The 27408-nt window shown below is 42.3% G+C and overlaps 1 protein-coding gene across 3 annotated transcripts in view; it reads left to right on the forward strand.

Moving 5' to 3' along the window:
- The window catches only part of LOC138287527 (protein mono-ADP-ribosyltransferase PARP12-like), a 271292-nt gene that overhangs the window by 180412 nt on the left and 63472 nt on the right, over positions 1–27408 (forward strand). For 2 of the 3 annotated variants that reach the window (XM_069228001.1, XM_069227999.1), the window contains 3 exons: positions 2753–2879; positions 9195–9363; positions 13269–13386. In XM_069228001.1, the coding sequence (XP_069084102.1) occupies positions 2753–2879; positions 9195–9363; positions 13269–13386 (414 nt within the window). Of the gene's footprint in view, positions 1–2752; positions 2880–9194; positions 9364–13268; positions 13387–27408 lie in introns of those variants that run through there. The other variant, XM_069228000.1, reaches the window with a different exon arrangement.

A 27408-nucleotide genomic window follows, 5' to 3' on the forward strand; every position in this document is an offset into this window, starting at 1 on the left:
TAACTATGGAGAAAATGAAAACATACTGTACCGAGCAAGAGTGAGGATCTTTTATCCCAAAATTCGTTAAGCTCAGTCGTCATATTTTGAAGAGAGAATTGAAGAAGAAATTAACTCCCCTACAGAAATCTTTAAAATTACAAAGTCTTTGATGGTATCTAACACTAACCTTCCGGTGTCTGAACCTTCTAGTGATAGGTGTAATGTCTTAGCCACCTCATTTAATACTAAAATTAATGACATCTACAATTCACTTAAGGTGGACAATGAAAGTGATAAGTCCACATCAATGAATAAAAGTAAGAAGCATTGTCCTATCCTCTCCTGATTCACTCCCTTCTCTTGAACAAATTCACTGCCCTGTTTAAGAACGTTAAGTCAGGATCTCCTTTGGATTCGGCATCCCTGAGAATCCTTGCTCTTGAGCTGGAAACTATCTTTTCCTATTCTGCTCAACATGGTGATTCTATCACTAGAAACGGGCATAGTGCCCTGCCCTTGGAAACATGCGATGTTCAGAGCTGACCTCAAGAAGCCCAACTTAAATCCTTATAGCCTAGTGAATTACTGCCCAATTTCTCTACTCCCTGGTTTTAGCAAAGTGGCAGAGAAATATGTCAACAAATGTCTGTCCAACTTCCTGGAAGCTAACTCCATTTTGCACCATACACAAAGGAGACTGGATCAAAGGACTATGGTAGCTATCATACTCTTGGATCTCAGTGCGGTCTTCAATACTGTTGACCACTGACACTCTTAGATAGGGTGGGTAAAGCTAGAATTGCAGGAAGAGCCTGGATTGTGTTAGTTCCTTTTTGAGGGAACAAACATTCCAGGACAAAGGCTGTTTATCGAAGGTCATGCGCGTTACTTGTAGGGTGCCCCAAGGGTCATCACTTAGGGCCTGATTACAATCTTGGCAGATGGAATACTCCATCACAAACGTGACAGATATTCTGTTCACCATAATACGATCTCCATAGGATATAATGGGATCGTAAGATCCGTGACAGAGTAACCCCGTTTGCCAAGATAGTAATCACCCCCTTAATCTGACATTATTTAATATATGTCTGCAACCATTCACAGATATTATAGCTTCTCATGAGATTTCCATAGTTTCCTATGCAGGTGACACCCAGATGGTCCTCTCTCTTGCTCCAGACTCGGGTCCCTCCACATCCACACTTGGACCATACCTTGAGCAGGTGGCCACCTGGATGAATAAGTCTTACCTAAAGCTCAATGGAGCTAAAACATAATGAATGATTGTGGGAAACAACTCTGCCAACCAACAGTTTCCATGCTGGCCTTCCAGCCTAGGCCCCCTCCGGTCCCTAAGACGGTCTAAAAAGTTTAGGGATGTGGTTTGAAAATACTTTAACAATGGAAGGCCAGACTATTAAAATCTCCTCTAGTTGCTTTGGATTACTAAGAATGCTGCGTAAGATCCTACCCTTGCTTCCACAAAATTCAAGACTGCTGGTAGTACAAGCCCTTGTTCTCTCGATTTTAGACTATGGTAATTAATTTTACTTGGGGTTCCCTGAAGGGGTGACACGTAAACTGCAGGTAGTCCAAAATGCAGCTGCATGCATGTTACGTAGGATTCCCAGAATGCAAACGGTCAGACAGGGCTTGAGAGGCCTTCACTGGCTCCCTATTATGCAAAGAATAGAATTTAAGTCACTGCATTCTTCACCATGCTTTGCAAGGACAAGGCCCACCTATTCTATGCCAGTTTGTTTCCCCCTACATCCCTAATAGAGCACTATGGTCTTGAAACCTCCATTTGGCAACAGTCCCTAGTGTTAACAGAGCCAGAAATGGAGGACGATCGTTTAACTTGAATGCAGCTAAGCTCTGGAGTCACTTCTGCTTGCTATTCTAGCAATAGATAAAGAACTATGCTTTTGAAAAACCCTTAAAACCTGGATCTTTAAATAATAATCATTTGATAATAGCTGCCTCCCTGCTTTGTATGTTGCAACCTCTTCGAATCCAGTGCTGGGATGCCTTTAGGTCATCATGCGCTCCATAAATCCTATAGTATAGTATAGTGTAGAAGAGACAATACTGTACTAGTATGAATCTAGGAATGCTAAGAAGAGGTACTGGTACTTCTGATTTTATTTATGATACACTGGTGAGAAACGTTGACATTGCCCAATACCAGGAGTTGCAACTGTGCTAAGAAGTGCAGGTTCTGTCTTGCTAAGAAGTTCCATTTCTCCACCTTTCTATGATTCATCTCTCCATTGAGGGCTGCCATCCAGAGCCGGAGCTGTGCTATTAAAAGCACAACTGTTCTGAAAAGTGTCCCAATTAAAAAAATGGATCTGTACCGCCAAGTTCTGGAACTGTCTAATTGAATGTGTTGAGAAGTCCTGCTATATGTCCCCTTAAGGTATATCCCCCCTTTTGAAAAGTAGATATTTGAATTTGTTCTCAGAAGCACTAGTAACTTTTTGCAAGATCCTGCTTCGTCCTCATTCCTTCGCGGAAGGATTTGCCAGAGTGCAGAATCTAAACGCATTCAATCCTGGACTTGCTTGTCTGCTGAGATTATCAAGAAGTGCAAGTGCCCTTTTGGTACACAAGCTATATTTATACTCTTCTCTTTACCAGGCATGGATTTGACTATTAAAAAGCTACATCTTTTGCCGGTGTGTTTTTTTTTTAAATCTCCAAAGAGAACATCCAACCACAGTGCTAGTTGCATTTGTCCTCAAATCCTTCTTTTGTCACCTAGGTGAATGTCCACTGATGCACTACCACCTGCCCTATCGATGGCAGATACAAAAAGTGCTAGGAGTCTGGGAGGACCTCCCCTGTATGGAAGATATTGAGAAAGCGTACTGCGATCCCCACAAAATCAGGTACAATTGATACGATGATAAGGAAAAAAGCAGTGCAACTGAATGTGTGGTATGCATTTCCTTTCTGACGCACCTTGCAAACTGTGATAAGTTTTATATATCATGAGAAGTACTTCATGTTATTAGTGAGTCATCCGCATTGGGAATGTACAAAATTTTGAAAGCTTTAATCTGAAGTACCCATGTTCAATTAATATATCTGTAAGGGAAACCTTACCTGCCAGGCAGTATGAGCCAAGGCTTATTATAAATACATGGTCAATTAACAGTTTAACTATTTGTAAGGAAAATGGTGCTTCCTCCTAATAATTATTCACATGGTTTTGGAGAATTGTTTTAATTCAACTATGAACTCCTTCCTGGATGGCAATATATATGTGATTGAAATCAGTTTAGTTTTTCAATTTATAAGTACTAAAACAGTCTTGATTGAGGTCTGCGATGAATTTTAGATGAAGGCAGCTGTGCTGCACCAATTCTCCTAAACTTCCTGGTCACGTTTGATAACATTTCCCATGACATCTTGCTGATTAACTTGCATGAAATTAGCTTTCGCAATCCAGTACTCAACTGACTATGGTCCTGCTTACAGGTTTCAACCAAAGCAGTTGAGATTTTCTTTTGCTCCTCCATAACTAGATGTTTTAATGAGAGGTCCCTCAGCGGTTCTTGCTTAGTCCGACCCTGTTGTACATTTAGGTTGCACCTCTGGCCCAATTGATTAGTTCATATGGTTTTTCCTTTATTACCCATGCAGATGATACATAGCTTTTTCTATGATTGCAGTGTCTGCTTTGCCATACCAAAGAGCCTTCTAAATACTGTGTTGCCAAAGTGGCTTCTTAGATCAATAATAATGCATTGAAATTAAATTAAGATAAAGCATAGGCCCTTGTCCTAGGTGGCTCTATTGAAGGATGGTGCCATACCTGGTGACCTGCTAATCCACCTCCCATCCACACATTCAGTGAAAATGTTAGAGCTAAAGCCTCTGGTCTGGTTGGAGAAATCTCTCCTTGTGGACTTATCAGCCAATAAGGTAACTTCATCTTCATATTTCATCCTCATCCTAAAAATATTGGAGAAACTTGCTCCTATGCTGCCTCTTGGTGATAGGTGTGCCTCGCTTGGGTTGCACCGCTGAGCGCTCTTCAGTGACCGCACTGCGATACGACGTAGCCCCACATTTATTCCTAACTGTAGGGTGGGTGGTCAGGTGCCTGAGGGCAGTTTGGGGGATCCATGTGGATGGTGCAAGTTGCACCCTTATTTGTTAATTATCGAGATTCTGAGCAAGTGGCGCCATCTTGGTTTTTCTAATGTCCTATCCAAGATGGTGTATTTTGCATTATTCCTTGTGGGCGAATCCCCAATCTAAGATGGTGACCATTTACATCCTGTAGGCTGTTTCCTATTCCTGGTCACCTTACAGTATATAAGGCAGTAAGGCCTTGTCAAGGTTGCGTCACAAATGTTCTCCCTCTGTGCACATGCTCCTAGTTGGTTCCTTGAGTTTCTGACTAGCTTTTCTTGTGTCCTTGTTCCGGGTTGGTCCTATGGAAGGAAAACACATTCAGCAAACAAGCACTTTACAATGACTCATGTGTCCAATCTTGTAGACTAAAGGTGAGACGTGGGCAAGGGTCAAGACCACACCAACGGGGTCACTCCAGGCAGCACTGGGGCGGCCTGGTGCAGCGGTGCAGTACAGCATCGGGTGCCCAGTGTTTTTCAATGGGGATTAGTCCGCATGGATTTAGAGTGCAGGCTGTGGCTGAGGGGCTAGTCGGGGACAACCAACAGGTAATTTACCAACATTGCCATTGGGGGGGAGGGTCCTATGGTCCGAGGCTTCAGCCATCGTCGTGGAGTCCTGGAGGGGTGACACCACAGTTGACTCGAGCTCAGGAGAGCTGGTGGACATCGTTAATACCAGGGGTCCACTTCACCTTTGGCTGACGGCAACGGGTGCTGTGGTTGCTTTAGATGTCAGGAGAGGGGGCATGCGTGCCAAGGCTGCAGGCGACTTCATGGAGTTCAGGAGGGGTGAAACTATGATGGACTCAGACTCTGGACAGATAGGGGACCTTGATGGCACTGGAGATTCACTTTTACTCGGGTCAGTGACGGCGAGTGCAATGGTGTTTTCAGGTGTCGGGTCTTAGTGGAACCAGAGGCTGCAGAGTCCTTTCTGTATAGTTAGTTGGGAGCAAGTCAGCTGCTCATGGGAGACTTGAGTCTTTTTCGAAGGCAGGCAGTCCTCACAGGTTTCTCGAGGTTCATCTGCAGGACAAGGCGTCTTCTAGTGCAGAGTCCATCGAGGAGTGCAGACAAGCCGGCAGGGTTGATACAAGTCAGCTGTTTCTTCTTTTCTTCAGTTGGTGCGTCTCTTCTTTGTCCTTTTCTTCTCAAGTTATCAGGATCTGAGTTCTAGGGCTCATGAGTTGTTCCTCCTAAATACTCAATTTAGGGGCATTACAGGGAGTGCCAGATGGCAGCCAATGGGTTGCCCAACTTTAGGGGGACACACCTTTTCTATGACCACTTCTGTTGGGAAGTAGGCATAAACCTGACTCTAGTGGCCTAATTCCTTCCAAACCAAGATGGAGGAATTTAAAAAGTGGTTTCCAATTGAGCTTGTCCACCTTAGGGGTGGGACTGGCATGACATGGGCACACCTCCTAATCTCCCTAATTTTCCCGCCTCTTCTGCCATCAAAAGTGGGGTCAGGACAGGGGGGTTTGGTCATCTCTGCCATTTGGAGAGACCTGGGTCGCATTACAACAGCGGCTAGGCCTTTGAAGCTTCCCACCCTGGAATGTCCATCCTGCCTGGAGGAGGTGTCAACACCCCCATCCAGTGCAGGCTTTTGTCTCTGCACCCCGAGAGCGCTGGCTCTCACCTTAGGAGGTCAGAAACGTGCCTAAGGTGGCTGAACTGGTCAGGACCATTCAGTTAACACGCTAGTAGCTGGTAGGTTTTCAGGGGGCACCTCTAAGGTGCCCTCTGGGTGCATGTATTGGAAACTCCAACACTGGTATCGGTGTGGGTTCACCAATACAAGATGTTTGATACCAAACATCCCTATCTTCAGTGAAGCCGTCATGTAGCTGGGGAACTCCTAGTGCCCAGTGCCCTCAAATGTATTTAAAATGGCTTCCCTGGTCACTTACAATGGCTGAGAATCAACAATGGCTGTAAGGCCTGCTAGAGGGGTGACTAACATATATTACATGCAGTGTTAGGGGACATGGCACACAGACTGTGTGCCATGTCATGTTTTCAATTTTGGGAGCACCTTGTCATGCAGCCTGCAATGGCAGTCTGCATAATGTTGGTACTGGGTCCCTCAGAGTGGCACAAGTTGTGTTGCAGCACTGAGGGGCCCTCTCTAGTACCCATGCCCTATGTTCGAGGGGTACCATTTGCTACAAACTTACAGGGGGCTGAAGGGCCTGGTCACTTGGGGATCAAGGGACGAGGTGTCTTGTTTTAGGGAAGGAATACTTGCACTGGGGACCTGGTTAGCAGGAATCTAGTTCACTTCAGTCGAAGTTGCATCTAAAATCAAGGCAAAAAATGGGAAGGGGGGCTACTGCAACCAGAAACCAACTCCCTACAGTGAGGGTCCCTGGTCAGTCAGGACCCACGTGGGGAGTCCAAGAAGCACCACTCCTTGACCCTCTTTCCTGCTAGTTTGCAAATCAAAAGTAAGAGAGGAAGTCTAAGGTGAAGGTGGGGGCCAGATCAAGGATGGCGACAGGAGACTGCACCCCTTGTTTTGAGGGGGTTGAGACTTGTACGTTACCACCTAAGTACAGATCTACATTCAGAGATGTTGAATAATAAAAAAAAGAGTAGACTTAAACTTAGGTTTAGTACTAAATATGCACATGAGTAAATATACATAAGTACATTTACCTTTGTGAATAAAGCCCTTAATATAGAAGCACACTAGGTTCAATTTTCAAGCATGAGAAACCAAGGTTGTGTAAATATTCCTAGTAAATTATATGTTTTATTATAGCTTTTAACCCCTGCATCTGGATACCTTCACGGGTGATAAGCCGCGCTCTACAAATACTGATTGATTGATTGATTCGTGGACTAAGCCCGGCAACCCAGCCCCTGGATACCCTCATGGGTGATAAGCTGCACTCTACAAATACTGATTGGCTAACATAAAATTACTGTTAGACCTGATATCCATGACATGGTATTCTCCAAATCAGTCTGCCAGCACTCCTCCTTCTTTTGCTGAACTAATTTGTGTTGGCTGTGTGCACTTTAACACTACTAACCAGTGCTAACATGCTTGTGCTCTCTTCAAACATAGTAAAAATGTCTTACACCCAAAAATGTCTTACACCCAACTGGCACAACTAATTTACTTGTAAACCCCTACTTAATGGTACCACCTGTACACAGTTCCTGTAGATTATATGATACCAGTGGACCTGCAGCACTCCTTGTGTTACCCTCTAAAGTAGCCTTTTAAAACATGTCTCAGGTTTGCCTGTAGTGCAGTATTAAACTGCCATTTTTCCCTGGCAAAATAAACCATTTGCCAGGCCTAAAACCTCCTTTTTAAAATGTACAAGTCACCATTTAGGTAGGCTCCAAGCAGCCAATACAGGAACGTGCAGTGGATTTGAAATGTAGAACATGTACCTTTAATTTTTAAATGTCCTAATAGTGAAAAACCTCTAAATTTGTTTTACACTTTTGTAAGGCCTACCTCTCCCATCGGAGAACATTGGGTTACATGCTCACATTTGATAAGTGATAACTTTTTATTGGGAGGAGATAGAGATATGCTGTTTACTCTCAAGTGAATTGTAATTTAAGATCCTCTTTAATGGTGAAGCCCAGACCCATTTACACTTCAAAGGGGTTCGCGTCCTGCAGACACAAAGGAACCTGACATCAGGCCTGCTCTGGATTTTTTACCCCCCCCCCCTCCAGACAGTTTGGAGCCTTGGCAGAGGAGGGGATGAAGTTTTCAGAACCTGATGTGGGGTTATGACAGGGAGTCCTCCCACACACAGCCTGGCACCAGGTTTAAATATTGGACCTCCAGAGACATTCATGAGAACACTCTTGGACCTGTGGAAGCTACAGTAGAAGGACTGCCCTTCTGCCAGAGGACTGGCCTGCTGCTTTATGTACAGCCTTACTGTCTGAGAAGGAAGGCATCATCTTCCTTCCTGATAATTGCTGTAATATTAGCACTCGAACAGCAGTCAAAGTGCCATTGTCATTACTTGCACCAGGGACTATCCTTCTGGATGCTAATGACACAAGTTTAATGCAGCAAGGCTGAAAGGACCCACTGGAGGACAGGAGAGGCCAAGGATCAGGGACACAACATGTTTCAGAGGCCTCCCTGCATTAGCCCAGCTGACCTGCTGCAACTGGACCTGCTTGGACCTGCGTGAGTCCTGCTGGCCTCTGCTGGAGTGAGTCCCTGATCCCCAAAATGTATCTCCCTGGGTCTTGGGGCCTTCTCTGTGGCAATGCAGAGTGAAAAGGATGTATGTAAACCTATTCTTTTCCGTCTGCCAGAGTAAAAAAAGTTGCCATTGTTGCAGTAAATCTTGACATTTTTTGCCACTGAGCTTCCTGGCTGAAGACGTCCGTTTTTCTCCCCTGCGCTCTTTCAGGTTGCCATGACCTCTAGCATCCAAACCAAGTAGATGGATCTCATGGAGACCCAACTGTGCCTTCTCCTCCTCTTAAAAAGATAAACTGGTACTAATGCAGGTGTTTTTCCCATTACATTATTGGCAATGAAATCCAAAAGGGATTAAAGTACTGGACCTATGAAGGTTCAGCTTTAATTTGCTTGGTACCTTCCCAAACGCCAGTATGTATGGTCACAGTGGTGTGGTCGCACTGGCCAGACAGCGAGCCACATACTGGCAGGTCACCAGCACATGTGTAATGGGCAATACTGTACTCTGTCAGGAACAGTTTTTTTCCACCAAAAGTCTGTTTCATCTCTTAATTATGTTGCACAAGCTCTGCTTATAAGGTCAAGGAACCTAGGCATTGTGGTGGTATCGTATATGTACTTACTGTGACGGAGTGGAACTAAACTTGCTCTGTTAAGTCTGTACTCAGGTCAGGTGACCGATTTCACAGATCTGTTGCTCATATGCTGTTTGCCCCTTCATTACCATGTAAACATCTAACCTGCAACGCTGTAAATGTATTAAATCACAGAGTTCTATTGATGCCTATGAATACATCTCTCAGACCCATGTTCCATACACACAAGAAGTGATATTTCTATCTATTTTTCTCCTTATACAGTTCAGAACACCATACTGTAAATTTTGAGAAAATGATTTCTTCCTACCATCAAGTTCGACGACTCTCCACTACTTCTTCGGTGACGCAACCACCAGATCACCTGATGACGACCAAGTGGGTCTGGCACTGGAAAAATGAGCATGGAAAGTGGATCGAGTATGGAAAGCATGTAAGTGACCACAGGGAGAGAGACAAATGAGAGGGGATAGTGAGCTGCTTGAAAAGGGGGAGGCATAGCAAAGGAAGGTTTCCTATGCAAAGGAGTTAGATGAAGATAATTTATCTCAAACAAATGAGGTTGAAGACAGATAATGATGGATGGATGTCTTGAGGCAGCAACTGCTGTTCGAGTCCAGTGCCTCATCAGTAGTTAGGCTGCCGGACTGCAGCTTAGACTGTGGGGCTGCAATCTTCTCATTGCTCCAGGAAGCTTTGCTCCCTGTGGGCTGAAGTTGCTGGGGCTCCCCCCATGGCCCTACAAGTGGACTCCATCTCACCATATAACATCTGCTATCTTGTGCCGCGCAGTTCTCAGGCTGCTGGTCTGTCAGAGTGCCAGTGCACGAACCCAGACGAAGCTCACTGGGACTCCGTACCTCCAAAAATCTGTTCAAGGGAGTCTGTTCTTGTTAAAGGCTTCACAGGGTCCTGGGACCAGCAACAGCGGCTTGAGATTGTGGTGGGCAGCCGGAGAAGCTGGGCACTGTTTCTTATACGGCCGCCATTTTGACCCCGCCACTTGACTGAAGTAACCTTTGAAGTGCATTTTGTCAATAGCAGTGGGCTTCATCTTTTGAGAGTGAATGTTTGTATTTGCATGTCTCCACCTAAACCCCTTCTTACCCATCTCTGAGACCATACATACCCTTACCTAATGCTCTCCCATTTTATAATAAGTATTCCCTAGTTTCCAGACCCTTCCAGAGGTTCCTCCCACATTTACTGCTAAAAAAGTGCAGATACCTCCGCAACCGGGATGGAGACCTCTGCATAGAAAAGATAGAAGAGACAGAGGTCTCTGCACATAAGTTTGTGAATAGCAGTTTGTACATGAATAATACTGTTAATTGTAGTCCAAAATGCAGATTGTGAATAGACCCCACGAGGAACTCTTAGGGATAGAATCGTTTAAAGTAAATGATGTGTTTGCAGAGTGACTTTACATTTTCCAGCTCTCTTTGCATTATCACTTTATCTTTATGTTTCCTAATATGGCTTGATGAAGATGGGCTGCCCCAACCCTGAGAGAGGAACAGCCCCACTTACCCCTTTAAAGCAACTTTTGGTTTTCCCTCCAGCACCAGACTACCCAGTCTGCTTTTCTTCACTGTGATTTTGGTTGAACACTTTGTCCTCATGCAGGAAATGGCAAGACAGGCATAAGATAGAATGTATGGGTTCTGTGCATTGTGGGAAAATTGTTAACTTTCCATCTCACTCATAGAGTGTTGTTTGAGGCAGCAGATGCTGCATTGCATGATGGGCCACAGTTTGGCACTGCCTGCTATATAATATGATGCTGTTGATAGGCTATCAACTGAGTTGTGTGCAGGACCTGGAGGAAAGTCTAAACAATATGAAAAGTCTTATTTCTAATACAGAGAAAGTACTTTATAAAAATATTTCAGTGGTTGCATTTTCATTACTTCGTTGGAATATGGCACTTTGGTCATAAGTGGCCTTCAATGTGCTACAACGCCCAGGAAGCTGGTGTAGCCCCATGGTTTGTAATGCAACAAGTTTGTATTTATCAAGTATAGAAATCTATTTTAAATGACTCTTAAAAGAAGACCCTTAAATTGAAGGGAAAAATAATAGAAAAACAAGATATACTGCATGATAATATTTTATTGTCCAGCTGTCAGTGACATTTTTCAAAACTGTAATGGGTCCGTATAGAGGAAAACACCAGTGGCCTTTAAAGGTAGGGAGAAAACTCCATGCTTGTCAAGGGCATGTTACAGGTCTGATGCCTGGATGAATCTCTTTGGGTATTTATGGATCCGGATGTCAGGTCCTCACAGTCTTTGTCTGCTAGAGATATGGGCAACCCCATCCAGAAGCCACTGACACAAGGTTGTGTCTAAGCAGAAAGTGCCTTCCGGGAAAGGTCCCAAAATAGAAGGAAAAAGCCATAGGGCAAAAAACCTCCTGAAGACAATAATTCCAGACAGAGTCAAGAGAAAGGTTTGGACTGCTGGAGATGGTAGCTGCAGGAATCGTGGAGGAGGAACTGGAGCAAGAGGATGTAGATGAAGAACTTGAAGGTAGCTAGACTGAAAAAACTTCCCAAAAATGGACTAAGAGCACAGGAGCAAGAAACACCACGACTGGAGTACTGGAAGCATTGTGACGCAAGGAGTAACCAGAAGCTGCTTTTCAAATAGGGGAAGGACAGGAAGTTCCATCAGAGAGCCATCTTGGATTGGGCAACTCCCTTAAGACTCCTATGGGAGATGGCGATTTTCGTTTTGTTCATTTTTAACCTTCCCAGAGGCTGCAGTGAAGCTCTCTGGGAAAAAGACAAAAGAAGTCTGGGCTGGGAATGCTGCAGATGGCCCCAGGGAGAGTAGTACAGTATTGGTAGGGAGCACGGGCGCACCAGCCGCTGTGAAGTAAGTTTCCTGAAGGGAAGTGGTGGCCCACCGGCGTGCTTGCACTCCCCCTTTGCCTGCCTTGACCTGTGCCCTCGGCGCACCACACCTGCGGCAGGCTACACCTACTCATGGTGGCGGGCAGGGGACAGTGCACTGCAGCAAGGCATCCCTCCAGCGACCAGCGATTCCCGCTGGTGTTGGAGGGTGGGAGAGGACACACTGCAGTGGCGCAACAGGGCATTGCTTTGGAAGCTTCTCAGAAATTTTGGTAAGCTGGTGCATCACACATGGCACCTTCTCAACAAAGTTCAGTGTAGTCAGTATTGCCACTATATCCAGCCAGCAAACTTGCAAAGAGTCCTTCACCCAGGAAGCCATGGCAGAAGCAGCAGCCGCTAGTGTATAAATAATCCTGTACTTACGTTAAGGAAATCTGTATCAGTTGAAGAAGTAGTTTTTAACTAGACGTTACAAGTAGCTACTTTAAGGCATTTGCAAGCAGTATTACACTATGAGTATTGAATATAACATGCCCCAAGTAACTTATTATGTACTTTGGTAGTTGTAACAGAGGGAATGCTCCCCTAATACCTACAATGGCTTCCCTAGAGGTAGACTTGGCTCTCCACAATTAACTCCCTCCCTACCTCAGAGACAAACTTCACACAACTGGAGGCAAAAGAATGATGAATACAATTCTGCCTCCTTCTTGAGATCTCTAAAGCAAACAAAAGCAAGAAAGCAAATCAAGCCATCCCTTGCCCAGCCAGCCTTTGGAATTGGGTCCGTCTGACTATTAGACATAGCCAAAATCTCCTGTGCTTCTGAAATAACATCAATAGTTACCTGGCCTGGACTAGTACTCCTCCCCTTTCACCCTCCTTCTTTGGATCTCGCTCAAAGTCCTTAAAATGGATTTTGCTCAGGCCTGTACGAAAGCTCAACTTCTCCCCCATGATATCTATGCCATTCTGATTGCTTGCAGCATTGTGGCCAATCATACTGAACCCTGTCTGAATGGCCAATTTAGCTGATCGCACGGCAGATCCCTATGCTCTATACGTTTCCTGCATTACAAATCAGCACAAGAAGGCTGTTGAGTATTTTAACCAATCTAATTTGTTGCATTTTGACATATTGGATTGAAACAGGCGTTCAGGCCATTCTGATTGGTTGTGAAGTGAACTTCTTGGACTGCCTCCGTAGTCTATGAACATGTACCCTGGGCTGTGTTTTGGTATTCTCCATGGGGTGGTGGGTCTACTTTTTTCTCAATGATAGAAAGCTACTAACAAGAACAGTCCACATCAAAAGCACATTTGAGACAAAAGGGTTAACTTCTGAAACAGCTAAATCTGAACCAGGTCTCTGGTTGGCCTTCCAGGGGGTGTTTTTTATGCATTCAGGTTCTTGAAATGTGGTGAGTCATTACTCTGAATTTAAGTTGTACTGAATTATGTTTCTCTTGATTGTGTAGGGCGGAAAGGAAAAAGCCACAATAACATCATCAGACCTGGAGAAAGATTACCTTGCTGATAAAAAAGCACTGGTCCTATTTCAGGCTGGAGATCAGCGGTACCAGATAAACTTTAAAGGTATTATTACATCCATTGCATTTCAAGGCTTGCCTTATGTTGCCAGTTGTATGGCACTTATAATTAATGCCAGATGCAGCAAGTACTACTCATGCATTAGTCAGACCTTCTCCAACTTGCACCTCACATGTAACCCTGTAGTTCCATCAGATCTCATGAAACATACTTGTAGCCTTTGGCCATTACACTGCATAGACAGTTTCAGTCACTCACATTGAATAGCATCCTCCCTTGCTGGAGACACACTTCAGCAGCCACTGGTAGGAAAGGTAGGCTGCAGACTTTGTCTGTACAGCTGTGGGGTAGAGCAGCAGTGATCATGTAGGTATCTGTTTCATCTGTATTTGTTTCTGGAATTTCAGCTGACTCACCTGAGACTGTTGAGGCTTCTTCAAGCCAATCACCAGACTTTTCACATCTATCAGAAGACAAACTTAGGTCTGTGCAGTCCATTTATTCTATTGATCACTCATTTTTATGTCTGGCTAGAGACCAATCTGTTTGTCGAGGCTCATGTAATCAAAAAACAAGAATGAAAAAATGAGTAAGGAAAAAGGTTGTTGGCCCTGCCCCTTTGTTGAGCTCTTAATGTGAGTGAAATTGAGCAGCACTTGTCAGCCTCCTATGAAGGAGCTCTGTTGCTTATAACTCATAGAGACAGTGTTAATGTAGAACCTGTCTCAAACAGTAGGAAATGCCCTGCTTGGAGTAATCCCGTGACCAATACCCAATACATTAGAAAGATGTTTGGCATTGTGAACTCTGCGACAAATGATATAGAAAGGCCGGTTTAGAGTCTGAACTACCTGGAACTGTCTTTATTATTTATTTATTTTTAACTAACAATAGCTATCAGATTCTGATGTACAGTTTCTTGAGGTAGCATAGATTAGTTGGCAAAGCTGTATTTCTTTGTTTATAGACCAGGCATAGTAGCACCATCACAGTCAACATGTTCTTGTAGTTATCCCATTGTATTCTGTGCACCAGTTCTTGCAGTTGTGCCTCTTTCACTACTTTGAAACTATAGTGGTATCTCCTCTCTGCCTCTTTTTCATCTTCTGCTGCCATGCACATGTCCATGCTTTCTTGCTATTTTAGTTCAATGTGTTGGTTTCCCCACTCATTGGCCAGTTCTCCTTTCCTTAGAACCAGCCCTAATGCACAGAACTGTAGGATTGCCCTCTGCAATTATACATAATTTGCAATGATAATGAACTGAGGGGTCATTGGTATTTCACATTTCAGAATGGGGGACAGTTCCTGTATGATCTCTTTCCAAGCTTACCCCACATCCCTATATTGTGGGCAGGAAGATACTCTCCTCTGTGTTGCTTTTTGCAGATGTGGTGTCCGCACCCTTCCCATTTCTGAAGTCTGCTGCTGTTACTGTGTGCTCTATGTAATACCTTAAGCCAGTGGTTCTTAACTTGTGGTGCCGGAACCCACCACTGCTTAGAAAATTAAATAACATTAACAGATTAATAAAGTGTATATAAAGGAAGAAGCAAAATATGCAATTGAAAATGTTAAAACATTCTGAAAATGTGAAGGAATTTGAAATTGGAAGCTAAAAATTAAGTTAGCATCCTCAGATTGGTTCGTGGAAGCAGTGCAAGTCCATCAAATAGAATATAGTATGAATGCCTCAATTGAATTTAGGAAAGGTTCAAACTTCCTAATAAAATTTTAAGTAAGACCTTTTTTACCATTTTTTTATGAATTAATTAAAATATTTGGTCATTTGTATATTCGTTTAATGAATGCATGTTTCTGTATTTTCTATGTATTGTTTTGTTTAAACAATTGAACATGCTTAGACCAGCTGAGAAATGCCTGTCCAATTCCTTATAATACTAAGTTCAAGAGGAACTCCTCTTTCCAGTCAAAAAAAGTAAGCTATCAAGAGTTTTCTACTGTTTGATCCACTTACAGAAGGTGATCATAGTGCCGAGACTCAATAACAGACACAGACCGGGGTCCCTGGCTCCCAGTAATTACTCAGTGGGGGTCCTCGGACTGCAGTAATTATTTAGTGGGGGTCCCCGTGTTCTACTAATGATTAAGTTGGGGTCCACAGAAGTTAAAAGGGTAAGAACCACTGCCTTAGGCTGTATCAGTTTCAGGCTTGCCTTTTATTGGTACTTCCAAAGCGTACATGAGTACAGCTTCCCGGTTTGTCTTCCAGAGAGCCCAGACATTCTCCGATGACGGTCTGAGTTTATTGAGGCAGTCAAGTTTATTGTTAATGAGGATTTTGTATGTGTTTGAAATTGCCATTTTGTCTAGTTTGCCTTTTCAAGACTCTAGCTTCTATTGGGATTGCCTTGCCTATTTGTATCCAGTCTATGGCTTCTGTCACACATGCATGCTTGAGTTTATTGTACTTGTATGTCTGTCTGTTTGTATTCATCTTGTAGGGTCTTAAAAGTTTTTATAACTTGACAGGTAAATACATCTCCCACTCTAGATATTTCAATGCGGTCCTATTGTTTAAAGACCTCTAATTTACATGTCTATTTTATTAAATTGTCTTTCTAGTGCAGGGCCATAGACAGGACTTCATTTTTTGGGGACTATGGTTCTCACTAATGAAAATTTGAAGGGGGGGCCTTGGGGTGTAGGAGGAGGGGTTCTATCTTATTTTTTAAATGTGCTGCAATACTAGTAAGATTTTTAAAGCACACAGTTCTATCAGTCACATTTGTTATTATGCTATTATTCCATCCAAAGGCTAGTTGGGCAAAACATGTGACCATAAGTGCTTTTTAAAATATTTGAGTCAAAACAAAGTTAATTCAAAGATAGAAGTATTCCTCCAATGGAGTTTTCTTGAACGTTGTGGCAAATGGTGAATCTCAAAGGACCTGTAGACAGTGACATTGGTCAAAAGTTGATAAACCTTAAATACAACTTTAGAGTGCATTTGGAGATTTTCCCATGAGGACGTTTTGAGGAATTGCTTATAGATGGACCGTAAATGGCAAAAATTGGAACGGATTAAAAGATATTTATATCAGTACTTTCCCAAGAAATATGTAGGCATGATTAATGCATAGCAAGTGGTGCATTTTTGGAAAACATGACATTGTAAAAGTGGTTTCCGCATCAAATCCGTATAAGATTTAAGTTCTGACACAAATCTATGTACATAATACATGTCAATACCATCTCCACATTCCTTGTTACTTATGGAACTACTTCTGAAACCCATGTAGCTGGGAGAGACACTGCTGACCTACGAACTGGCCTTCTAATGTGTCGTCGGGGGAGAAATTACACTATTTCTGTTTCTACACTCATGTCTTGAAAGTGTATTTGTTTATGTGTATTGATCAAAAATTAAAATCAATAAAAAGTGTTATAAATTAAAAAAAAAAAAACATCTCCACATTTTGAGACCCAGAACATGTTTTCTATCGTGTACTACTGGGTTGCTGGGAGAGAGCCAGGAAAATGCTAGAGTGTGGGAAGATAGTCATGGAAAGCAGGAGACAGCAATAAAGTAATGCAAAACAAGGAGTGAACAGGCAAGCAGCGGGCTTTGTTACAGCTGCAAGCATGTTTAGAGTCAATGCAGTTCTGTTTTGGCGATCACTTAATCAAAAGCAGATTATTAATATTGCTGCCACTCAGAGAGAACAGAACTGCTGTGAAAATGACAGGAGCTAGCCACCACTATCCATTATAATGCACTAATCTATTCTAATCTTGCCTGCAACTGTCAAAATGACACACCTTTTAAGGATATGACTCCCTACCTGAATACAATGTCAATAGACCATTTGACTCCAGTCAAAGGGTACCCCATAACCATAGAGGTTACCTAGGACCATAGAGTTACAGGACGATACTCATGGTAGTAAGCAGTGCTTAATTTGTGCTTATTGTTTCCGGTGCTGAGCACCGGCACTTATTTTTGAGGGCCGCCGCTCATTCTTCTGCCTCAAGCATTTACAGCGAGCAAAAGACATATGGGAAAGACGAAGGAAGAGAAAAACGAAAAAGTCACAAAGGTAGAAAGCTGCAAGAGTGAGCTGAAGGGGCAGGGAGTGGCTCTAAATGGATTGAGAGGCACAAGATGGCTTCACAATTACGCCGCCTCAGTATTCTATGCTCACGCATTTAAATGCAGCAGCCGCGTGTTTAAGAGCAGAGCTTTGGGCACCGGCACATATTGATTTACAAATTAAGCACTGGTAGTAAGCGGTACACAAATGCACATAATATAACAAATCCCCTTGGCACAAAGCTGGTGAAGCCTTCCTTTTATGCCTTGAGGGCTGAACTACCTCATTTTTAGCTGTACTGAGACATCGAAGATCTGTCTAACTGTGATCTCAGAAAGGAGTGCATGACAAAATGCTAAAAAACATCCTGCCCAGGATAGAGTAAGTGTCTGTATGAGATGTCATGGACACAGAGCAGAGGAAGTAGTCTTGAAAAGACCAGTCAAAAATACAGATTTTGAATTAAAATAATCAGGAATGGACTCATAGTTATCTCAATAAGAACATTTGAGTATTAAATAATATAACATGCCTATTTTGTAAAGCATTCACCCCCACATTTGGAGCTAGAATTATCTCCCGAAAATTGCATATTTCCAGTTACTATTGTGCTCTAAATTAGGCCCTGAATGGTCATATACTATAGCCTTAGAATCCGCCGGAGCGGGCTCTACCGGCTATTAAAGGCCCGCTCCCCGCGTTAAATACCCGAGCCGAAGGTGAGGGCATTTAACAAGGGAGAGGGCCTTTAATAGCCGGTAGAGCCTGCTATGGCGGGTTCTAAGGCTATTAGAACATTCTGCCACACAGGGCAGAATGTCCTATTAAAAAAAAAAAATGTTCACGGAGCCCGAGGGGATTTAAATCCCCTCGGGCTCCGTGAGGCTTTGTTCACAGCTGTTGCTGTGAACAAAGCGAACATTGGAATGTTGGCGCTGCGGGCTTTTACCGGCCAGTAAAAGCCTGCAGCATTCCATTGTCTTCAATGGACATGCCAACATTCCAATGTTCTAATAAAGGATAGTGGCCTACAGTGGATGTATTAATATAAAGAACAGCTAGACTGACATGACCCCTAGAGAATGATTTAAGAAGAAAACTTCAACCAGTGAAGTGACTGCAGCTCCAAAGTTCTAGAGCATTTTACAATAAGTATTAGCCGTGCCATATATAAATGATATGTGTCACTATGCCCAAATGTAGTTGTACTCAACTTACTAAATTCCAGGTCTAGGAATATTCTAAAGTGGCAGTCTGGAGTTTGTGTGGTGCACTGAAGTCATGAGGACTGATACCTTAAAGGTTTATGGCCATTTGTGATTATATGTTCTGATCATATCTCTCCATGTTCACCAAATTTATAATGGCTTAATGATGACATTGTAACATCTTGTCACATATTCAGAAAGATTGGCTCAGTGCTGATACAGATACGTAGTCTCACTTTAACCAGCTGTCTCAACAGCCTTTACTGGAACCCAATGACCAGTGGAAGGGTGTAAACAAGAAAGGAGATCATTAACCAATCTCTTACATCGTGTGAGACAGCCTGATTAGTAAAAAAACACATTTTCACTCTCTTTCCAACCCCTAAACCATACATCCCAAAGTGTCCATATCATGCAAACTGTTTCAGTTGTGTTCTTGTAATTTCTGGAATAAGACTTGTACAAGTGAAAAACTGAAAATTACAGAAGAAGAATGAAAAGAATAAAAATAGAACTGAGCACCTTGCTTGCACCGGACATGGAACAAGCAAAATGGTCTGACTACCTCTTGTGACTTTACCTCCAAGCTGGAGGTTGAATCAACCGACTATGGAAGCAGGGGTCATCAGGATCTCGGTGAAGCGTTGGACAGGGAGCAAAAGGCATCCTGGCCAGAACGGTTAGTTAAGCAGTCCTATGCTTGTCTTCTTAGCATGCATTGCTGCCTGTAGATAAGACAACTCATGTCGTCATCCCATGTCCAGTGTGATTCGCTCACTCAGTTCTGGGTTTTACTTTGCATTCTGGATATTGATAGTGATGCATACATACAACCCTATTCAAAAGGGTAAATTTAGTTAAAAAAAACAGATGTAGGATTGAATTTTCCTTTTTACACCTGCCGTAAATTCAGAAAGAAATTCCTAATATTGGTAACCCCATTTACGAAGGCAAAGTTTCCCTAGTCCACCCCATTAAAGAGGTGAGAAGTGGTTGCTCTATGGGATGGCTTGCCTTTGAACTATGGGAATGCCAACAAACGTGCATTTGTGTCTGTTCCCTAAATCCAATCTGATGTTTTTCCATCCCTGGAAATTGTCAGAGATTTATGGGCCTAAAACAGGGCTGGAGTAACTCCCACTCAAGGGTGGGAAAATGCATCAATCACCTCCTGCTTTGGTTGGGCTGTCGGGGAAGGGATTTCTCCATGGTGAAAAATATTTTCCCAGCAGAGAAACATAATTATGCATTTGAATAGGGTAACTGTTATAAGCATTAGAACATGTGGAAAAAATATATATATCCTCTATTGTTTGTAAATATGTAATATAGACGATTATGTTTCAGTGTAGATAGATAGGGTTAACTTAAAATGTACACATTTAATGTTCTTTATGTGTTTAACGTGGTACGTTCCACTCACCTTAGAATGTTGGGTCTTTGGACCAACCTGGAGCTTGCCATGGAATGTTGAGATTTTGAAGAGCGAGTTGATTGTGAGGAGTTAAGAAATAAACATCTTCTGCTTCAGTGTTCTTGTGTGATTACTACAGTAACCTATTCCACCTGTGAGAACTTCTCCATTATGTAGAACTCCAACAGTGGCAATAAGAGCACACTTCAAAAGTCACTTGATCTTCCCAGGAGTAGACCTGAAAATCTGTGTGTGTCATAGCTTCCAAGACATACTACTGGGAATGTTGATGGATAGCACAAATTAGGAAAATTATGTTATGGCACAGATCTAAGCCCATACTTTTTCTACTTTTTGCAAACAGGTACACTGATTGGAAATAAATCTTTAAAAAGTACCAGAAAACAGAGTAAAAGCTTGGAACAGATGCAGCAGCGGCACGTCCGTCTGGGCTGAGGGGCTCCGCCCCCACCTTTTTTCAGGGAAGAAGATTGTCTGACAGGACGAAAAAAGGTCATCCTGACAGACATTCTATGCCAGGTTGCACGAGAGCTAATTAACCTCAATCCAGCCCCGTTGCTGCCTATGCCCACAGACAGCACTCACTGTTTTTGTTCTCTTGTAACAGCTGGCTTGTACTTCACCCACTGAATAGTTGCAACCAAAAGGCCTGGCCAGGCCTGTGTCTCAATTGCAATTCTGCAGCCGTCAAGTGGCAGGTGTGTCAGGCAGTACAGATGTCTGTATTGAGCTGGACCTTTGACTGCCTCACCTGGGCAATCAAGCAGTTAAATTCATGTGACAACTCATTTCCGACATGACCCTCTGTGTAGTGTACTGCTCTTGAAATAGTCTGTGGTGTTGAAATAGCCTTAAAACATCTACTACAGTCCTCAAGTGCTCATCCAAAGTAAGCAGAGCTCTCAAGTTTCCTGGTTTGATGTGTGATTACCTGATCTACTCCACTTTTGCATTCTGAGAATTGTAGTGCTTTTGACCCCTTTATAAAATCATAACTGCAAGAATACAAAGAAAAATTTGGACTGGATACTCATTCACAGGATTGGAAAACTTGAATGCTGTTAATCAGTAAGCTCCTTTGCTTTTCTAACATGATCATCGTAGAAAGAAAATAGAATACACTAAGGCCCAGATTTAAGAAAAGTGGCGCTTCATGCCATGAAGCGCCGCTTTTCTTGTGGCCCATTGCACCCCCTTAATGCCACCATGTGTGTGCTGTATTTAACATATGGCACACCATTGTTCAGGTTTGGGACAATAGCATCATAATTTTTGACGCTATTGTTGTACTTTGCAGGATTAGCCCCAAAAATGTGGGCACTAATCCTGCAAAGTACATAGTGGCCCATTATAAGTAATGGTGTGCCTTCTTTTAACACCTGCTCTGTGCAGGCATTAAAAATGACGCTAAAAATGATGCAGTGGAATTTTATAGAGCAGGGCCGTAGCAATAGGGTGTCCACCGGGCCCGGACAATCTTTATTTTGCCCAGGCCCCCAAATCACATGTTGAATTTTGTTTCCTTTCACTTCTAATAATGAGTTATGAAGCTCAGTGAAGTTTCACTCTTCGGAGTTTAGCCTAAGCCATTCAGAATACTCGCACAAACTGGAAGCTGAGCACATGTTGTTTGAAAAGGAAACATAATTTCCCTTCTGTCCTTTCAGACTGTGCTTCCGGTACCGGCGTGCTCAGACAGCCAATCAGGAGGGAGCTAATGGCCACTGTGAGTGATGGTCTGGCCCCTTCGTGTGCCTGATGTTCAGATTGGCTGTAACCTGTCCTAACCCGGTGTTTGCTGTGTCTCGTGTGAGACAGCTTCACGTGCACCCAGCGGCTGCACACCAGTCTGGAGTCACTAAATGCAAACTATTGGACATTATGGTAAATAGTGCCCAGGCACCTTTTCAGGAACGGGGTAGATGCTGCCGATACTGGAATTTAGTTTGAGAGGTCGATATTGTGAAAGCGAGGAGATGTAGTAAAATCCTGGAAAGGAAGTGTACCCAGGACGGTTAGTGAAGTACGAGTGCTCCTGGTTCTGGACTCCCCCGAGAGCAGAGCCGTCTGTCACCTTAGTGCTAGCAAAGGAGGCTTCCCTCCTTGCCCCAACGTATTGTGAACTCACGTAGCTCAAACAGGGAAATAACCAACGTAGAGAAAACTACTGAAGGAGCTACTCGAATACACATGAAGATACAATAATCTTCAAAGGTGAAACACTATAGTTTTTGATAGTTACAATTCTATACAATTGAACCTGTTATAAACACATGATATTAGGCTGCTATACTCTAATAGTTGATCACAAATAGAATGATTCTGTTACATGTTTTTATATTTTTTATTAAATGATTATACAGTCATAAAAATATATAGATATCACATAGAAAGAAACAATAGAGAAAAACAGAATACCTAGCTCAGACACACCACATTCAAGCTAAACAAAACAAAATCGTGAAAAATATTTTATATACAAGTGAAGATCTATACTAGTAAAACTAGTCCTAATGACACAATAAGGCTAAAACAATTCTTAATAGTAAAGATGTATAAATACTAAATCTTCTAATACAAAAATAATCTTATAAACAAAAGAAACAATGATGACGTGGCTCTGTCGAAGAGGTACCGTGGGGACCGGAGGCCTACGCGCGTTTCGGTGTTTTAAGATATTATGGGTCACCTTCATCAGGGCCGTTCCCAGTGGTACTATTCAATAGTAGTCTAGTCTTAGCAGCCAAATCTTCTAGTCAATTTACTCTAGAGTTCTAGATATATTTTTTGACCATGTAGTCAAGGTATTTGAGGAGTCTTTTATAACATTTTGTGATGCAGTTGTCTTTATAATTGTTTCAATCTCACTAAGGGGCGTAATGATGCCAATTGTTGAGAAAAGGGGCGAGCTGGCTGCAATTAACCGGTTGTGGCTGTTCAAATAAGTTCCATTTGAGAGATTTTATCAGTCCTCAAGGTCAGGGAGATACAAGTAATATAGGTCCAAAATATATGGATATGATGAACGAAGCGCGTTGCTGGGACGCTCCAGATTTGCTGACTAGAGTCCAGTATTGTGAACTCAAACAGACAGAAACTGTTAACATTGCACGCCCTGCAGAAAGCGAGCTCCGTGTAGACTAGCGCAATGGGAACATGCTTTGCTTGTGGTATAGGATTTGAAATCTAAGAGTACTTCACTGAAGAGCTGTAAGTAAGCCTTGAAATATGAATCAGCAGCCTAACCATGCCCCCTCCCTCCCTGTCCCTGAGAGCAAACAGGCTGGTCATCAATGACTGGGCCTGGTACTTCTGAATACTGGCAAAAATTTGTTCAAGGGTCACATATTATTCACAAATCAATTTAATATTACATTGCCATGGGTGTGCAGTGAAACTTTCCCCCAAAAAATGTATTTCTGTTGACCCATGAGATAAATAATGTTTTACATTTTGATTAGCAGCAGCTCTTGATCTGTATACCAAAACGTGCCGTTTACAAAGACATCAATATGTATTTCACTCCTGGGTTCTCAATAATACAACACACGCGGGGCAGATTTACCAACATTATGCGCTGTGTTTGTGTCACAAAAGCGACGCAAATAATTTCAAAATATATTTTTTTGTTATTTACTTTCCAGCACAAAATATGTTTTGTGCTGGAAAGTGGCCCAAAGGTAATGTAAAGTGCGCCTAGTGATGGTTTACGTTACTTAGCACCAAGGGGGTCTTTCCATGGGTGGTACTTGGGCATTGCCGTAGAACCACACATGGTTCCTGATGCAAAACCCTATCTTACATAATTTTGCAACATGGTTTTGCACCAAAAAATAACACCATTTGTAATCTGCCGTTTAAAGGAAAAATAATTTCATTTCTCCTTTCTTTTCCAACTTTGCATGTGGGCTGCACTGTACAGTACATATACAAAGGAGAATGGCCCAGTACCTAGACCTCCTGCCAGAAGAGGCAAAGCTGGAAGCTAAGAAAATTATCCAGGGAGGGTAGAGATGATCGACAGACATTATAGACTGTGTGCCTACTATGCAGTCAGGGCTGGCTCAGAGCTACAACTTTCAGGCCTGAAGTCCAAAGCAAGATCTTGGACATGCCTTTTAATGGCAAGGACCTCTTCAGCAAGCATGTTGATGATGCACTCCAAACCGTCAAATCACATATGGACACTGCCAAGTCTCTGGACACCCTGCAGTTCATAGACAGCCCTTTTGAGGGGCAAGAGGAAAAGGTTCTTTTTCACCTTCAGGAGAATATCAACGTTTCAGACAACATCAGATCATCCACAATACACACAACACACAATACACACAACACCTACAGCAGCATACAAACAGCCTACAAGAGGCCGAGGCTCCGTCATAAAGCAGTGACCTCTTCATGGTACTGGTTGCTTTCCACAATCTCAACAACCAACTTGGAGGCCATATTTCCCAGCTTCTTCCACAATGGTCTAAAATAACTATGGACTGATGGGTCGTGGCTGTCGTGGCTCGAGGACATCACCAGGCCTCTGAATGTTCCACCAAAAGGGGAACTGCCTCCTCATCTCAAGCAACTTCGGCTGGAGATATCGACCATGCTGGTGAAGAGTACAATAGAAGACGTCCTAAAGACTTAGAGGGGAACTGGATCTTCTTCCGTCTCTTCCTGGTATAGAAAAAGTCAGGAGACTAGCGCCCTATCTTAGATCTTTGGAAGCTCAACAATACCTGAGAAAACAGTCCTTTCACATGGTCACGCTACAGGATATTTTACAACTTCTCTGTCATCCACCTGTTTGGGACCAACATCAATCGGAAATGCCAATACTTCACAAGCTGCAAAGCACACAGTGTTCATGGAGGAATCATTTGCATACAAATATTTCAGTGATTTTAAATACTATTAATGTTGTAATTAACCATAGATAAAATTCCATAATTTAATAAATCTTCAAACAGCGTAGTTGTAATTCATTTCAGGAAAAATGAAGAATTTTTATATATTCGCTAATAACATATTCATCAATATAACAAAGCAACAAAGATAATTTTTAGTGTTTTATACAAATGCACTGGTGATCTCCCTAGTCCACAATCCCTTTACATCCAAGGGACAGAAGGAGAGTACCAACCCTCCTGACTCTCAAACCACAAAAGGTTTGAGTCATATACACAGTCTTTCAAACAACCAGAAATCACTCCTAATGGACTCCAGCAGCTCAGGTGAAGAATTGCGTCATGGAGAGTATAAGGTCGACGGTTCGGTCTCCCAAGGCTCAAACCGTCCATGAGTCCAACCTCAGGACAATGTGTCAAAGTGGATTAAATCAAAATAATTGTTGCTTTCAACATCAACTTCCTAAAACAGCACTGCTTAATCCTTTTCGTCGCGCACATCATTTACTCCAGTATAAAGAAAGGACAATACCATTTCACCACAGATACGTAAACTCCCACCGGGCTCGAATCAGTCATGAAACAGTAGTTCTCCAGTATTGGTATCTTTCATAGATTCACATGCGACCCACTTTTCTCCCCATAGAGGCCCTTATTGCCACACTAAGTCTATATCTTACTTGTCCTAGAAAATCTGAGGGACTGGAGCCTCTGTGGTGAAGGTCCTAAAGGGAGCTATTGCCTGATTGGCTGGTTCTTTTTAAATGATGCTGATAAGCTGTTAAAGTGAAGGTCTTTAACTTTGATCTCTATGTAAGTTCTTTCTCTACTGCTATCTATGGTACCATGGGGCTCCCATTTCGACGACAGAGAATGACTCAAACATGTGAATCTATGAAAGATACCAATACTGGAGAACTACAGTTACAGGTAAGTAACCTATTTTCTTTTTTATAATAGTGTTATGTTATGTTATAAATATGTATATAGAGATACAAAAACATGTATCTTTAAGTGTGCATGTTTATGTGAGGATATTTTTTATTAAATGTTAAATATATTTAGTTTACCATGCCTTAATGTTATATATGAAAATATTTAAGATTTACTATAGTGAACTACATATTATAGTGAAAATCGATATTTTTGTGTTATTTTTTAGATATTAGTGTGAAACAATATTTTATTTTCAAAAGTTTTGTACTTACCACTATGAAGATAGGAAAGCAATATTTGTGTCAATGATATTTTTGACATGATATTTGTGTGTCACAATATTTGTGTAATCAATATTATGTCAGTGAATCTATGTATGATCCTATCTAACGAAATACCGAATAGGGGCATTACAAGAAGGCCCTCTATCTGGAAGGATTGACAGACTTTTTCAAATCAGGAGGAATGGGATACACTCTCCCTAATTAAACTCACATCTCAAAAAATATCCCACACCTTATGCCTTTAGAGGTAAAGAGTCAACCTCTAGTGAAGCACTTGCTGGCACAAAAAAGAACAAATATTTTTTTCTTTTTATGTTAGAACCTCACCCACTCTAGTAGTGGCATGCTTCATCATCAGTCTCATTCTGGTCCCTAAAAAACAAACTGGGCTCCATATTCCAGGGAAGACTTTGGGTATTATCCCTAATGGGGTACTAATCAAATAAAAATACCTCAAGCAACCAAGGTGTCCCTTCATTCACAGTTGTTTGGATATGGTTAACATTTATTATATGCAGGAAATATGAATATAATGGTCCTCATACCCTATACTCATCCATAAAGGAGTTAGTGTGTTAGAACCATTATATCTGTATTCCTTCCCTATTCTAAAGAGTCCTGTCAAAAGTATCTTTGCTAGTATCTTTGTTGCTATATTAATTAATGATATTGAGCTGTTGTTAGATTTTCGCTAAGTTGAGGTCTCAGGACTGCTGCCCCTTGGCTTTGGCTTCTTGAACATGTTTAGCAAATGGGTGCTCAGTAATGCAGAGTTTCTTAAACAGCTCTACTGGGTAACCATTGGTCGGACTCTAGTTGTTTAATTATGTTGGTTGCTTCCTCTAGTTATATCTTTTATGAGGATCATCCTGTTCTTGTCATTTACATTTGTTAGTTTTAATCCATTGTGGAATGCTGAGCTTTTCCCACCTACATGGTGAACTCTTTGACGGATACAATAGGAAGGGGTTCTACTTGTGACCTATGTAACAAAGATCATGGAGGGGGATGTTTGCATTATTTAACACAGAGACACCTTTTTCTGCAGAAGGGCCATTTGTAATTTTATATTTAGTATTCAGTTATATAAGAATTAAAATCCTTTTTATGGAAAATAAAATAAAAAGCATTGGCTGGGCATTGTTCTATTAAGTATTACTGGGTGCTTTCCAGTGATACTCCTCTTCGAGTAAACCTCAGTGCCCTGGTTCCTCACTGCCCTGTGGGTCAAGTGCTAACAGGGGTGTACTT

The sequence above is a fragment of the Pleurodeles waltl genome, chromosome 4_1 (genome assembly GCF_031143425.1).
Source record: "Pleurodeles waltl isolate 20211129_DDA chromosome 4_1, aPleWal1.hap1.20221129, whole genome shotgun sequence".
Taxonomy (NCBI): domain Eukaryota; kingdom Metazoa; phylum Chordata; class Amphibia; order Caudata; family Salamandridae; genus Pleurodeles; species Pleurodeles waltl.